This window comes from Capricornis sumatraensis, chromosome 15 (genome assembly GCF_032405125.1).
Source record: "Capricornis sumatraensis isolate serow.1 chromosome 15, serow.2, whole genome shotgun sequence".
NCBI classification, from domain to species: Eukaryota; Metazoa; Chordata; class Mammalia; order Artiodactyla; family Bovidae; genus Capricornis; species Capricornis sumatraensis.
In genome coordinates this window covers 65,340,108-65,355,548 of record NC_091083.1, presented here as the reverse complement: position 1 = coordinate 65,355,548, position 15,441 = coordinate 65,340,108, and the positions used below count along the sequence as shown (strand labels likewise).

At 49.5% G+C, this 15,441-nt stretch overlaps 1 protein-coding gene across 1 annotated transcript in view; it reads right to left on the bottom strand.

Moving 5' to 3' along the window:
* Nucleotides 1–4,309: 4,309 nt before the first annotated feature.
* EFCAB8 (EF-hand calcium binding domain 8) overlaps nt 4,310–15,441 on the bottom strand; it is a 46,584-nt gene continuing 35,452 nt past the window's right edge. Inside the window, exons 20-26 of the mRNA XM_068986806.1 lie at nt 14,962–15,183; nt 14,225–14,362; nt 11,653–11,821; nt 7,898–8,030; nt 6,004–6,213; nt 5,826–5,919; nt 4,310–4,606 (exon numbers count right to left, since the gene is read on the bottom strand). Coding sequence (XP_068842907.1) covers nt 4,310–4,606; nt 5,826–5,919; nt 6,004–6,213; nt 7,898–8,030; nt 11,653–11,821; nt 14,225–14,362; nt 14,962–15,183 — 1,263 coding nt within the window. The remainder of the gene's footprint in view (nt 4,607–5,825; nt 5,920–6,003; nt 6,214–7,897; nt 8,031–11,652; nt 11,822–14,224; nt 14,363–14,961; nt 15,184–15,441) is intronic.

Here is a 15,441-nt window from a genome sequence, read left to right as displayed (position 1 = left end):
GGCACCGAGAGATGGAGTCATTTCCTAAGGTTACAGAAGGGGCTGTGGCGGAGCTGCAACACCAACCCAGACCTTCCGGGCCCAAAGTGCTTGCTCACCCACCCAAGCCCTCTCACATCATTTCAAATTCCAGTCGGTTCAGGTGGACTGATTATGGAAGCAGAAGGGAGGGCAGGATTCCTGGGTCTGTCCCCACTGTGCCCCAGAAAGCAGCCTGCCCATCCCACCCAACCCAGGCTTGCTGAGTCGGTGCACAGACTGCAGGGAAGGGCACAGCCAGGGGGCGCTCATTCACGGGGTGGGGGTGGGGCTGCTCTTCACCAGGACCCCCCACTGCAGGCAGCTCAGCCCTTTGCTTTATTCAGGTCCTCCTTACTCACCACTGTCCTCCCTTCACCTGTCCCAGAAGTGTCCTTTCCATGTCCCACAGCACCCACCCTTCAAAATCACTAGACCCTGGGTTGGGCATTGCAGTCCCCAGTGCCTTTGAACAACCCCACTGCACAGACAAGGAGATGGGCCCCTTGTTGCTCAGTCACCAAGTCGTATCTGACACTTTGCAACCACTTGGGCTGTAGCATGCCAGGCTCCTCTGTCCCTCACAATCTCCAGGAGTTTGCTCAAACTCATGTCCATTGAATCGATGACGCCATCCAACCATCTCATCCTCTGTTGTCCCCTTCTCCTGCCCTCAATCTTTCCCAACCTCAGGGGCTTTTCCAATGAGTCAGCTCTTCACATTAGGTGGCCAAATTGGAGCTTCAGATTCAGTGTCAGTCCTTCCAATGCATATTCAGGGTTGATTTCCTTTAGGATTGACTGGTTGGATCTCCTTGCAGTCCAAGGGGCTCTCAAAAGTCTTCTCCAACACCGCAGTTCGAAAGCATCACTTCTTCCACACTCAGCCTTCCTTATGGTCCAACTCTCACATCCATACGTGACTACTGGAAAAACCATAGCTTTGACTAGACAGAGCTTTGTCAGCAAAGTGATGTCTCTGCTTTTTAATATGCTAAGTTTGTCATAGCTTTTCTCCCAAGGAGCAAGCATCTTTTAATTTCATGGCTGCAGTCACCATCCACAGTGATTTTGGAGCCCAAGAAAATAAAGTCTGTCACTGTTTCCATTTTTTCCCCATCTATTTGTCATGATGGACCCCTAGAGGGACCCAGAGCCATCCAAGGCCCACAACATAGGCCTGCTCTGGTCAGAAGGGGCTTGGCTCTGGGGCAGCATCCTGCAGGAGAACAAAGGGGCCTCGTGACCCACCCCCATTCCCCACACCCATTCCAGGCCCACAGTGCACAAGGCTGGCCGCCCTCCCACCACCCGGCCCACCCACTAGATGGGAGCAGAGGAGCAGGCGGCCAGCCAGGGTGGGAGTTATCTCTCTGCGGTGACCAAGACAGAACCGGAGGTGCAGAGCGCCAAATCACCCCCCACGGTCCCTGGAGTGGCGCCTCCGGTAAGCCTAGCTCGAGCCGCAGGATTTTCATTAATCCTACTAATCCCTGAATGTCAGGCCAGGTAGGGCTGGGGCTGATGGGCAGGGCCTCCCTCCTGCAAGACTCCGAGCTCCCTGAACCAGTGATGAGGCAAAATCCTAGGCCCTGTCCCTGCCCTGAGCTCCCTCACCCTGTGACCTGGACAAAGTCTCGCTCTCAGCCTCAATTTCTGCATATGCGCCCAGGAGACACTAGTCCTCACCTCCTCCCAGAGGCCAGAGTGAACCGAGGCCCCCAGATCCGGGCATGGAAGGCCCTTGTCGATTGTGATGATGGCTATGAGCCCTTCACACAAAGTGGGGGAAATATCATGGCCTTTACTGCTCCAAACCGGAACCAGCTCTGAGGAAGTACACAGCTCAGCCAGTGGCAAGCCCTTCAGTGGTCACAGTGGTTTCTCAGGCCACTTTCACCCTCCCAGGGCTCTGGGGTTGACTCATCCCTACAGAGGAGGGGTTGAGACTGCTGGTCACCATGTGTCATGGTCAAGGTCAGGGAGCATAAACTGGAGCGCCCCATCCACCCCTCTTCCCCATCGTGGGCCCTACAGGCTTATGGGAAGCTCTAGGTAGCCTGGAAGGCTGGCCCAGACTCCAGGGTCCTAGAACCCCCTCCATCCTGGGTGTGTGGACACCACCTGGTCTTGCCTCTCTCTCTGGTAAAGAGCCTCCTGCTCTGTTTGGTTCTCAGACACTGGCCCTGGGGCTGGGCTCCAGGAGGGGTCTGTCCCCAACACTCAGCCCCAAGTCCTTTGAGTCCCTCAGCTTTGGCAGTGGGTCTGGAGTCAGAAAGAGGAGAGGGAGACCTCGTTCACCCCCCAGAGCTCAGAACAGCAGACCTCCCGGCGACTTCTCCCTTCTTCACCTGCCAGTTTGTCTGCCATCAATGCTACCAACCCACCACGTGGCCAAGTGAGGACATCCTCTCCAGAAAGTCCCTCTGTGACAGGAAGGAAGGTCTCAGGTGACCCTTCAAAAGAGCACAGATATATCAGGCAACATCCTAGGATACCTGAGACCTGGGCTTTGCAAGGGAGGGGAGAAATAAAAATGACCCTAATAAGCACCCTTCATGGAGGGCTTCCCCTGCTGGACCTGTAGATGGGAACTCGCTGTACCACCCCCTGTCCTTTTCTCCCAGTAGCCCCTTGAAAGAGGTACAACTTTGGGAAACCAGAGGGATATGGCCTGCATGTGGTCACACAGCTGAAGAATTGCAGGGCAGGAAGTCCAGCCTGGCTATCTAGCTCTGCAGTCACTGCTGACGGGGTGTCCAGGAAAGGAAGGGCTGGTGATAGGGGTCCGTAGTGCACACTAGGTCTCTCCTGTGGCCCCTGTGAGAAGCTGGGGGAACACGATCTGGCATCCCCACTGCCTTCCCTCTCATCACCTTCCTGGACAGAACTGGGCCAGAGCAGGAAGTAAACGTGGATGCCACCCAAGAAAGGATGTTCTAACAGTCCCAGCTCTGCAAGGACTGAGCCCCCTGTCCCAGGAGGTATGCAAGCCAGGTGGGATGGAGTTGGGAGACAGGACTGAGAGACCTGGATTCTTTGGATTCTCTCACCAGGGTTTAGAGGTGTCTCCTTCCTCCTCCACTCTGAGAGGTCTTCAGCCCTAGAGTATCACCCACTGAGAACACTGTCTTATTGTAATCTTTTAAATCACCAGGAGAGTCTGCCTAGCTTTCCAGACGGGACTGGGAGAGATTTAGTCCTGGCAGATGGTCACCCAGCCTGTGTGGCCTCTCCACCCAGGAGAGGGAAGCCGGGCTCAAGCGTCAGCCTGGCCTGGGTACGGATCCCACTCTGGCTTCCATGCTGGATGACCCTGGGCAAGTTATTTCCCCTCTGAGCCTCTGTTCCCTTCTGTAAAATGGGGAGAAGATGACTCCCTCCCTGGGAGTTCAGTAGGACTTGCCGTGTACAGGGCCTCAGGACAAAAGCCAGTCGAGTTGGGCGAGACAGTCTCTCCCCCACAGTCTGCTCTGCACATCGGCACCCCCCACCTTCACCCCCTGACCGTCCCCCTCGCCCTCTGCTCAGCTTCACCGTCGCTGCTCAGAGCAGCCTCCCCTCGGCTCCGGCTCCGCTTCAATCCCACCACGGGGCGCTCTGGCTGCAGCCCCTGCAGTAGCTCCCGTCTCACTCAGAGTCACCCCAGATGCGATTCCTGGTCTTCAAGGCCCCACCTGCCTGGCTGGCCTCCTCTCCTCCGCTGCTTCCCCCTCCCCGCTCGCTCACGCCACCCACCACTGCACCCCCAGGGCTTGTGAAGCCCCAGCCCCAGGCTTTGGCCTGTCGCTTGCCAGACAGCCACGCCAGGTGTCCTGAGAGGAGGGACTCTCCTCCCCATGTCCCCTTGCCTAGGGGAGCATGACCCCGAATCAGAGACACAGCCCAGGGCCTAAGGGGCGAGGGACACACAGCCCAATCCCAAGGCTGGTGGAGCTTCAACATCTGAGAACATTTATTTTCCTCTCCAGGACTCTGGTGAAGAAGGTTGGCTTCACCAGATGGCAGAGTGGGGAGAGCCAGGGCGAGGTCTGTACCCTCTGGGCCTGGCAGAGGGTAAGCCAGGGACAGACAGGACCTCATGAGCCTGGTGGCCCTGCTGGCGGACTGGAGAGAGAGGAAGGGCCACCTCAGAGCCTGATGTGGGAGGACAGAAGGTGGGCCTTCAGAGGCCTGGAGAGCAGCCTGAGGGAGGGGCCGTGGGGCAGGGGAGTCACCGGCCTCTGCAGGACGTGCCCGGATACCCGGGACAGGTCCACGGGGGAGGACAGGATGCAGGAGCGGACGGGGGCTACGAAAAGGATCGGGAGGGCTGGGACCACGAGGATGGCGCCAGGCCAGATGCCAGGAGCCCGGAGCCCGAGGCTGACAGCGAGGGTGAGGAGGGCGAGGAGGCCGTGGTGGTGGGCAAGCTGGCCGGATGCTCAGGCACGGTCTCCCTGTAGGGACCCAGGTCCTTCCGGATGCGCTGGGTCACCAAGAGGGTGAGCCAGCTCTGCTGGTCCAGGACTTTTTGCGTCTTGAAGGCAGGGCTCTGGGTGGATGCCAGCTCATTGAAATGCAGGCTCTGGTAGATCTGAGGTGAGATCTGCAGGGAACAGAGCAGGGAGTGTGGGGAACAGCAGGGACCAAGAACAGGTTCCTGGGGAGGACGGACTCAGGGCTTCCTGTGAGAGAGGAGCCGTCCCCAGAGTTGCACGCCTGTCACTGATGACCTGGGAGGGACAGGGAGGCCTAGAATACCGCAGTCCGTGGGGCCACAAGAAATAAAGGACATGACTTAGCAACTGAACAGCAACGCTAGTGATGACCACGCTTGGCCGAGCAGTGAGCCCACTGGGCACCAGGCCCAGCCCCTGGCCCTCCTCTTGGTGCTGCCAACAGTCCTGTGAGGTCAGTGCTGGACCATCCCCGTCTTACAGTGAGGCCTCAAGCTGGACCCTGAGTGGGGCTTGAAAGCAAGGAACTCTCCAGACATGCCCCCACCTCTCCCAGCAGCACTCGCCACGCCGTGCTGGGAGGCCCATCTCCAGGAAAGGGCAAGGAAGCCAAGTTTCTTTTTGGCACTGATCCCTCCCCTGCCTGGGGCCAGGGGGTTGCCTTTGAGTCCACACCCCAGAGGATGGGAGCTCCCCTGAGAAGGAGAGAGAGGTTGAGAGAGGCTGGGATCTGCCCAAGCAAGAGGCAGGATGGGACTCCAGGCTGGTCTTTCCAAAACCCCTGGCCCCTTTCTCTCCCCAAGGACAGGCCGTCCCACTCCCTGTCTCTTGCTGACTGTGTGCCTAGCACCGTGAGGCCCTGTGTCTGCTCCAGAATGACACCCGTTGAAACCCCATGGACGGCACCCCACCAGGCTCCACTGTCCATGGGACTTTCCAGGCGAGAATGCTGGAGGGGGGTGCCATTTCCTTCTCCAGGGGATCTTCCTGACCCAGGGACCGAACTGGGGGTCTCCTGCACTGCAGGCAGATTCTTTACCAATTAAGCTACGAGGGAAGCCCAACAAACAAGCAGACTCTGGGAAATGCTTTGAAGGCGATCAACAGGTTTCAGGTCCACAAACAACCTCCTCCCATAGGCTCGATGAGGTTTGTCCTCAAGGATAAAAACTGTGTCCATGGCCTCAAGCAGGGCCTTGGCAAACAAACCAGCCAGACCAGCTTCATCCCAGAGCTGCCTATGGCCCAGAATCCTGTTAAGGAAAGGTGAGCCCCTCACTCCCACTGGAGGGCCATGTGGGATGATGGAGGTGGGACCCCCAGCCTCTAGGCCCAGCATCTCAGGGAGCTAACCCCACCCTGACTCACCTGGTGCTTCATCCAGCCATACTGCACGTTGGTGAACAGGAGTGCAGGGCTCCGCGACCGCTCCTTGGGCTTGTATGCTGCGCCCAGGACTTTGCTCTCCTGCAGGGGTCCCAGGCAAGGGCGAAGGCTCGGGGCTGAGGGTTGAGGGCTCCCCTACCCACTCAGTGCCCCACCCAGCCTCACCTGCTTGCCCTTGGATTCCCACTTGCACCAGGTATCCTCAATGTCTTCCGGGGAGCGCTTTCCAGTCCATGGGGACGTCGGGGTTATCTTTTGCAGCCTGGCCCAGGCTTTCACCTCCGTGTCTGCCCTCCCATTCAGCAGATCCAAGAGGACTACCTGTTCCCGCCGCTGGTACATCAGGGCCTCAGCAAGATCTCGCTCCTCCCTGATGTGAGGGGCTTTCCTTCACAAGATGCCCTCTGTACCACGTGGTGGGACATCCCTCCCCAGGCAGGTTTCTCCTTTCTGGGCTGGATCCTCTCCAACCTTCTCATCCCTCCCCTGAGGTTGTACAGCCCAGGGCCCATCAGTGGGCAAGTGTTCAGTTAACACTAACAAAGCCCTGCTTATCCTGGCCTCCAACAAGTCCTGTGATACCTCCCACCACCCAACATCCTCTTCTATGGAGGCCTGACACCCCATCCAGACTTCCCCTGGGCCTCCCCTTGCAGAACACCTAAATGTCCTCTCCCTGTAAGGGGAAACTTGCCTCTGTCTTGTTGATATACCCTGACAGGACTGTAAAAGCCCAAGCCTTGACAGGGGCATAGGAGCCACGAGGACTCTATGGGGCCTGGCAAACTCCTACTCACATGTCAAAACCCAACTCCAAAATCTCTGTTCCATGAAGCCTTCCTTACTTGCTCCACCCAGTCAGGTGATTACCCTCTGAGCCAAGCCTGTCTTAATAGTCCTATTGTTTACCACATAGAACTGTAGCCATGGGTTACATATTCATCTCCCTCAGTGGGCTGGGCGTTCTATGAGGCAGGACCTATGTCTGGATAGTTTTGGATGTCCAGAACCTAGCACAACCTGGCAGTCAGCAGGACCTCAATAAATATTTTTTGAATGACCCAAAGCTATGGTTTTTCCAGTAGTCGTATACAGATGTGAGAGTTGGACCATCTCTCAGAAGACTGAGTGCCAAAGAATTGATGCTTTCAAACTGTGGCGCTGGAGAAGACTCTTGAGAGTCCCTTGGACGCAAGGAGATCAAACCAGTCAATCCTAAAGGAAATCAGTCCTGAATATTCAGGACTTGGCAAACAAACCAGCCAGACCAGCTTCATCCCAGAGCTGCCTATGGCCCAGAATCCTGTTAAGGAAAGGTGAGCCCTCACTCCCACTGGAGGGCCATGTGGGATGGCCCTAATACTGAAGCTCAAGCTCCAATATTTTGACCACTTGATGCAAAGAGCTGACTCACTGAAAAAGACCCTGATGCTGGGAAAGATGGAAGGCAGGAGGAAAAGGGGACAACAGAGGATGAGATGGTTGGATGGCATCACTGACTCAATGGACATGAGTTTGAGCAAACTCTGGAAGATAGTGAAGGACTGGGGAAGCCTGGTGTGCTGCAGTCCATAGGGTCGCAAAGAGTTGGACATGACTTAGCAACCGAACAACAAAAAATTTATCTGAGACTTGGTCAGGAATAGGGATAGCACACAGGTGGAGAAGGAACCTGTAGAGGAAAGAACAGGTAGCAAGCAACCTGCCTCCCCCGACTCAGAGAAATAACACACATGTCAAGACCAGAACCCGGGGCTCTCCCAGCAGGGGCCTCCAGAGCCTGATTCTGGAGCGGGGTCCCCATCTAAGGAATTGGGGCTTTATGTTTTCTGGTTTTCACTGCTCGATCAATCTTACAGCTGATCTGGGCTAGAACGGAGCCTCAGGCTCTGAGGCCACAGCCACCACCTGTAGAGTCGAGTTATATGCAATTCCCACACCTGTGACATTCTGAAGGCCCTACCTGAGTATGCCCAGCACTACCCTACAAGGGAGGCATCCTGGGATCCAGACCAGAGTTAACCAGTTTACCAATGACCATTGTGATAACTCACTGCAGCTCTAGATGGAAGGTCTTCTCACTGGAGTCGAAGAAGTCACCCTCCTTCTTTAATCTTTTATTTAGTTCACCATCAGTCATCATTGGGGTATCCTGCAGCCTTTTCCAAACACTCAGGCCAAACGTCCCTGTGATTTAACCAGAGCCAGTTCAGTAGCAAGGACTGGCCAGCCCCTCCCTCCTCTAAATAATCTGTCCCTCACCATCCACCCTCAAGCAGCAGCCAGCAATCCCTTATTCCTGGCCTACACCTGACTATGCCCAACATATCCCAGGCATTATGCTAGCTACTTGGCAAATATCTGGAGGAGTCAGACCCTAACCTTAGGATGTACTTGGAGTTCAGGCTTAAAGCATCCTGCCCCACATAGAGGCTAAGATGGAGAAGGTGCTATGGCAATGACTGAATAGTCCTCAGACAGGCTTTAAGTGGCTCAAGTGGCTCACACATAAAATGGCAATGGTACAAGACTGCGGGCATCTGTCAGTCACCTATCAGATGTGAGGTTAGGAATGGGTCTGTGGAGGATCAGGGCTGGGGTAGAAAGTAGGTAGTAAGAATAGAGAGATATGAGTCCTACTTCTGGGCAGGGCATAGTGAGTTGTAGGCCGTTTTTACGCTGCAGAATTCTTTTTAATTAAGAAAACAAAGCAGATGTGTTACAAAGTCATATTTTTACAAATCACTAGAGAAGAATAAGATATCATCTCACACCAGTCAGAATGGCCATCATCAAAAAGAACACAGATAATGAATGTTGGTGAGGATCTGGAACAAAAGGAACCCAGGTACACTATTTGAGGGAATGTAAATGAATGCAGCTACTGTGAAAACAGCATAAGGGGTTCTCCATAACTAAAAGTAGGACTACCATACAATCTAACAACTCCACTCCTGGGTATATATGCAAAAGAAAAATCAAAAAGATACACACAGCCCAATGCTCATAGCAGCTTTATTTATAATTGCCAAGATACGGAAGCAACCTAAGATGTGGTATGTATATCAATACATATAATGGAAGGCTACTCAGTCATAAAGAAAAAAACAAAATTTCACCATTTGTGGCAACAAGAATGAACCTTGAAGGCTATATGCTCAGTGAAATAAGTCAGTCAGTCAAATTATATCACTTATAAGTGGAATCTAAAAAATATAACAAATTGATGAATATAATAAAAATAAGCAGGCTCACAGATACAGAGAACAAACTAGTGATTATCAGCGGGGAGGTGCAAACTATAGGGTGTAAGACAGGCTCAAGGATGTATGCTGCCCAACACAGGGAATTCAGCCAATATTTTGTAATAACTGTAAATGGAAAGTAACTTTTAAAAACTGTATTTAAAAAAAATCACTGGAGAGCTATAGAAGCAAAGAAGGCTAGACAAACCAAAATTACAGAAAGGAAAGAGTCCTTCCCAGAAGAACTAAAATTGGGAACTGCTTTCTTCTCTGGGAGCATTTTTCTGAGTATGGGCACATGATAAGTGAGAATCAGGCTCCATTTAGCAGAAGAAAGATCCCCAAAGATAGGGAAACCAGCAGAGTTTCCAAGAGCCAATCTGGCTGGCATGACAGATTAAGTCTAGTGGAGTCCCAAAGGCATGGCTGTTTTCCCTACAGGAGAGCTTAGAGAATATGACTCAGTCATAAAAAAAAGGGAACTCTTGCCATTTGCGACAACATGGGCGGCTCTAGAAAGTACTGTGTTAAGTAAAACAAGTTAAAGAAAGACAAATGCCTCATGATCTCATTTATATAATCTAGAAAACAAAACAGACAAATGAAACAAACAAAAACAGACTTAGAGATACACATGGGGTCGCAAAGAGTCGGACACGACTAAGCGACCGAACTGAACCGAACTGAAGTGAAGGACAAATGAGCGGTTGCCACGTGGAAAGAAGATTGGGGCCTGCAATTGTTTAAGTTCTGGAGGTTGGGCTAGAAAGACAGAATGAGCTCACTAGGAGTCAAGACTCTCGCTGGAAGAAGAAGTCAACAACACAACAGGCATTACCCTGGAATCAACTGAACACAGAAGGAAACTAGGGCTTCTGGAGCGGCAATCCAGCCCCAACCCAGCTCACTTCCTAACTGCATTGAGACAAGAAGCGCTGTGCAGAGGAAAGAGCAACGCACTGCAGGAAAATCATATCAGCTTCAGTCTTTACAGTTTCTTTTCTACAAAGCTCAGGAAAGTTCAGCTTGATTTGGGTTGGGTTTTTGTTTGGTTTGGTTTCACTGGAGTTTTTCTATACATGACATGTGAAAAGGCAAGAAAATATAACCAATAATCAAAAGAAGAAATAGGCATTAGAATCAGACTCACAGATAATCCAGGCATTGGAGTTTATAGGTAAATACTTTAAAACAACTGTTGTAAAAGTGTTAAATAAAATAATGGAAAATATGAACAGAATGGAGGAAAAGAAGCAGAATTTCAACCATTAATCGAAATTTGTAGAAAAAAATCAAATGAGTGTTCTAGAACTAAAAAATACAGTATCTGGACGGTTTTAATAGCAGGCTGCATACTGGAGACAAGATTAATGAACTGGAAGGCAGGTCAGTAGAAAATATCCAAAATGGAATGCAGAGATAGGAAAAAAATTAAATGTAAAGAACAGAAGAGAGAATGAGAGACATGGGACAACTATAAAATATATAACTGATCAATAAATGTATGATCAATAAATAAATAGATATTCAACCTCACTACTCATCAAGGATTCAAATTAAAACCACAATAAAATGCCACTACATATTCACCAAAATGGCTAAAATTTAATGCAATGATTATATCAAGTGGTTACAAAGGACACAGTAAGAGTCGCTGTATGCAGCTGGTGAAAGAGTGAAAACTGGAAAGCACTTTGAAAGATAGTTTAGCAGTATCTACTGAGACTGAGTGTGTATACTCTGTGGTTCAGCAATTCCATTATAAATACATATCTAACAGAAATGCATACACTTGTTCAAAAAAAAACCTATATGAGGGTGTTCATAGCAGTGTTTGTCTTTAATAGCCTAAAATAGCCCTAATGCCCACCAACAATAGCATGGATAGATAAAGTATGGTATCAACAACAGAATACCACTCAGCAGTAAGACGGAATGAGCTGCTACAGTCAATGAATGGCTGAATGGCACAAACATATGGTGTTTGAGAGAAAGAACCCAGACACAAAGGAGAAACTATCAAATGATTCCATTTAGACAAAGTTCAAAGCCAGACTAACATAAGCTTTGGATTTAGGAATCAGAACAGTGGTTACTTTTGGAAAGGTGTAGGCAGAAACAGTGGGTCAGGAGGTGAGGGAAGCCCTGAGTGCTGGTGATGTTCTGTTTCTTGATACGATGGTGGTTATATGGCTATATGTTTACTTCCTGAAAATTCACTAAGCTGAGGATACTTTTGGTTTGTGTGCTTTTCATTACATGTGTTATACTTCAAGAATTAAGTTTATTTTTAAAAAGAGAATGGGCTGTACCTTATCAGATATATGATCTGATATGCAAAGGCAAACAGTGTTGAGCAGGTGAGTGAATGAGCGGATGGACAGACTACTGAATGGACAATTGGACAGACTCACACCTTGTGATACTATCTGAGGAAAGACAGCTGCTGTGGTCTAAAACTCCCACCTCATGGGATATGAGGTTTATGCCAGCTTGTGTTCTAACAGGGTCAGGGTCAGGAAAGGCCATGGGGCATGACTGAGCTTCAGCAGGACCGTCCGTACCAATGGCGTCACCAGAGAGTTTCCAAGCCTTGACGTCCCGGTCCTGGCCAGCACTGATAACCAGCTGGAGGCTGTCCACATATAGGATGTCTGCCACACTATCCAAATGGGCCTTCCAGGTAATCAGAAGCTGGGGTGGAATCAGGGAAATGGTCTGGCCGGCCTCAACCTACAGGGGACAGTGCAAGAGAATTAATTATACTCCCAAGACACTGGCTTGTCAGAGGGCACCCAGGGCTGGAGGTAGCATAGGCTTCTGGAAGGAGCTGGGCCAGGGGCCAGGGTTCTAGCTCTAGATGCACCCCTACATGAACTTTCTGGTGACCTTAGGTAAGTCCAAGCACTTCTCTGGCCCTCACTGGTCCCTTCAGTAAAATCATTTTTTTTTTTAATTGCATATTGTTGTATTGCTTGCCAGCTTCCTGTATACAGTGTATTTCATTTGCACATCAGAATAACCTTATGGGATGTGTATGAGTCTCACCACTGCAGAGAGGAGAGAAGTGAGAGTCAGAAACATTCAGTAACCAGTCCAGAACCACACAGCTAGAAAGTGATGGGGCTAGACAAGAACCCAGGTCTTTTTTTTCAAGATATTTAGTTGGGCATCAGGCATGGAATAGGGTGAGAAATGGAGTGATATGTCACATTGCACTATGAAAGAATAAAATCCTACTTAATTGGAAAATGAGTGTAAATACCCAAGACCATTTTCAAATAAAACAAAATTAATGAAGGAGGACATGTCTTATCATACTCGAGTATGTTACATCACAGTAATAAAAACTAGACAATGGAAGACAATATCTCAGAAGCCAACCCAAATATATATTTAAAACGTTGATAAATGACAAGAATGGTAGGAAATTGGTGGTGATAGAGAACAGGATTCAATCAACAGTGTTGGAATTCCTGATAAACTAAGCAGTGAAACTTAAATCATTGTCTTATATCTTATAAGTAAACACTAGAAGGGTTGAAGAATCCTTTTTAATGAAACCATAAAATATTGAAGAGAAAGAATGACTATTCTCTCTGATAAGGAAGTGATAAGCAACAGGAAATATCACAATGGGAAGAAAAATTGACCACCAAAAAACATGTTATAATTTAAAACTCATCATAAATTAAAAGGCAAATGACAAACTGGGGGGAGGAGATGTTTGTAATACATATGACAGGCAATGAGTTAATACCTTTTAATATATTTTAAGATGACTGTACATCATTTATAAAAGACGGTCACCACAAAAGAAAAATGGACCGAGGACATGAAGAGGTAATTCACAAAATATATATAGCCAATAAAATAAGGACAGATGTCAATATAAGCAGATATTTTCATAAAATCAAAAGAAACTATTTATATCTAAAAATCAGCTAAACGTTTTTTTTTTTCACTTTAAACATTTATTTATTGAATGCCTTGTATACCTATCAGGGGGCGCTCACTCAGATAAATACTGTTAATGATAAAAACTTTATGCTGTCAAGGATAAAGCAAAACAAACTAATAAAGTGAAAACCTATATAAACTTTCTGGAATGCAGTATGGCAGTACACATTAGAGGCCTTAGATTTAGGTTCTTTTACATGGGATAAATTACCAGATGTGTAGATAAACAACTACAAACAAAGATTTGTAAAAAAAAAAAAAAGAAGAAGAAGAAAAGAATATTTGCTCTATCATTTGCATAGCTTTTAAACACAGTTTTATTGAGATACAATTCACATACAATGTACCTATTTAAAGTGCTGGCTTCAGCGGCTTTTCATATATTCAGAGTTGCAACCATCAACATAAGCAATTTTAGATGGTTTATCACCGGTTGACCTATATTCTTGCTGATATTTGGCATTGTCTGTCCTTTCAGTTTTAGTCATTCTGGTAGATAAGCAGTGCTATCACCTTTGGGTTTTAATTTGCATTTTCCTGACAACTAAGGAAAAGGTGCTCAAATTCACTAGTCATCGGGGAAATATCCAGTGATTTCTGAACTGTATAGATGAATTATTTGGGCTTCCCAATGTGGCCTTATTGGTAAAGAATCCGCCAGGAGACATAAGACACATGGGTTCGATCCCTGGGTTGAGAAGATCTCCTGCAGGAGGGCATGGCAACCCACTCCAGTATTCTTGCCTAAAGAATCCCATGGACAGAGAAGCCTGGCAGGCTACATCCATAGCGTCACAAAGACTGGGGCATGACTGAAGCGACTTAGCACACACACAAATGCATTACCTACTCAAGAAAATACATATATATTTTCACTATTTTTTAAAGGAGTTTATGACCTCAGGTCTTCATTGCAAAGATCAAAGCCCATGGAAGGTGTGCATATGTGTGTACGTGTATACACGTGTATGCACATGAGTGTATTTGGTGTGTGCATATTCATGTTTCACTGGTTAACAGTGACTTCTGGTGAGTAGAAAACCTTTTCCACATCAATCAGACAACCCTGGATAGAAAACATGAAAGATTCCGAATCTCAATGTGAGAACCATGGTCCCAACTCATTGGTGGGGCTCAGAGGCACTTTTCTCAGCAATTGTCCAGTAATCATCCTACCTTTTTCTCCTCTGGGGGACTGTAGTTTGGGAGGCTGACCTGAATCTGTTCAGAAATTAAGAACCGAAACTTGTTGATCTCACTAGGTTGGTTCGTCTGCTTGTCAGAATGTGTACAGTAATCCTTGATGTCCCAGATCTAGGCATAAAGCATGGATTAGTAGCCCAGCGCTCCTTGACCCCCAACACCGACTCACACTGAGGGTCCCTCCCAGACCATTTCTCTTCACCTCAGGGGGCTGGTTCTTACTCACACCCCCGAGGGGACCATGGCATCTTCTAGGCCAGACCTTTAGCTAGCATACAGGGAGAGTGTGACAGACCCAAGGACGGGGCATTCACACCTCACATCACCACAAAGCACAGAATCAGCTCCTGAGACAGCTGATCACAGGTCAGATGCACAGCTGGGGGTGAGGGAGTAGCAGGAAGAGAATTCTAAAGCACTGGACCCAGAGGAAGGCTTCTGGACGGGGGACCTCCTGACCAAGCCCTCCCTCACTTCCCCAGGCCCACGAGGGCAGGAGAGGACTCTGAGGTAACCCACCCCACCACCCACTGTGTTGCAAGTGAAACAAGTGCCCAGAGGGCATAGGGACTGGGCAAGGACCACCGATGGCAAAGAGGAGGCCAGAGCTTGGCTCATGCCAGCTCGGAGAGAGGCTCATGGCAGAGGCGGACTCATGCACTATTAAAGAAATGTAGCTGCCCCCGATCCCAGTGCCAGTTCCTCCTCACCTTGATGCCTCCTTTGCAATCCCCTGTGACAAGAATCCAGTCGTTCTGATCCGTGGCCATGGCACCCACAACCACGTCCCCCTTGTCTACAGAGTCCACAGGGAACTTGCCCAGCAGGCCTCCGCTCCCGTGGATGGACCAGGCGTAGATGTAGCCGTCCATGCAGCTGCTCAGCAGGGCAGCTGAGCGTGGCAGGCAAGGCCTGGTCTGCAAGAAGATTATCTGTGCAAGAGAGGCGAACCCGCTCAGGAGTGCTGGGAGCCGGAGCTCCCCTGTGGCACAGTGCTGAGACGCCTGGGCAAGGAGCCACACCCACCTGGCCCCCCAGTTTCCTAGACGGCCAGTGAGAACAGTGATGGAATACCACCTTACCTACCCAGTTGGTGACCAGGAACGTTTGGCCAGACTATGAGCTCCCCAAGGACTGGGATTTGCATCTTTTCTGTTCATAACTTTATCCCATATGACACTGCCTGACAC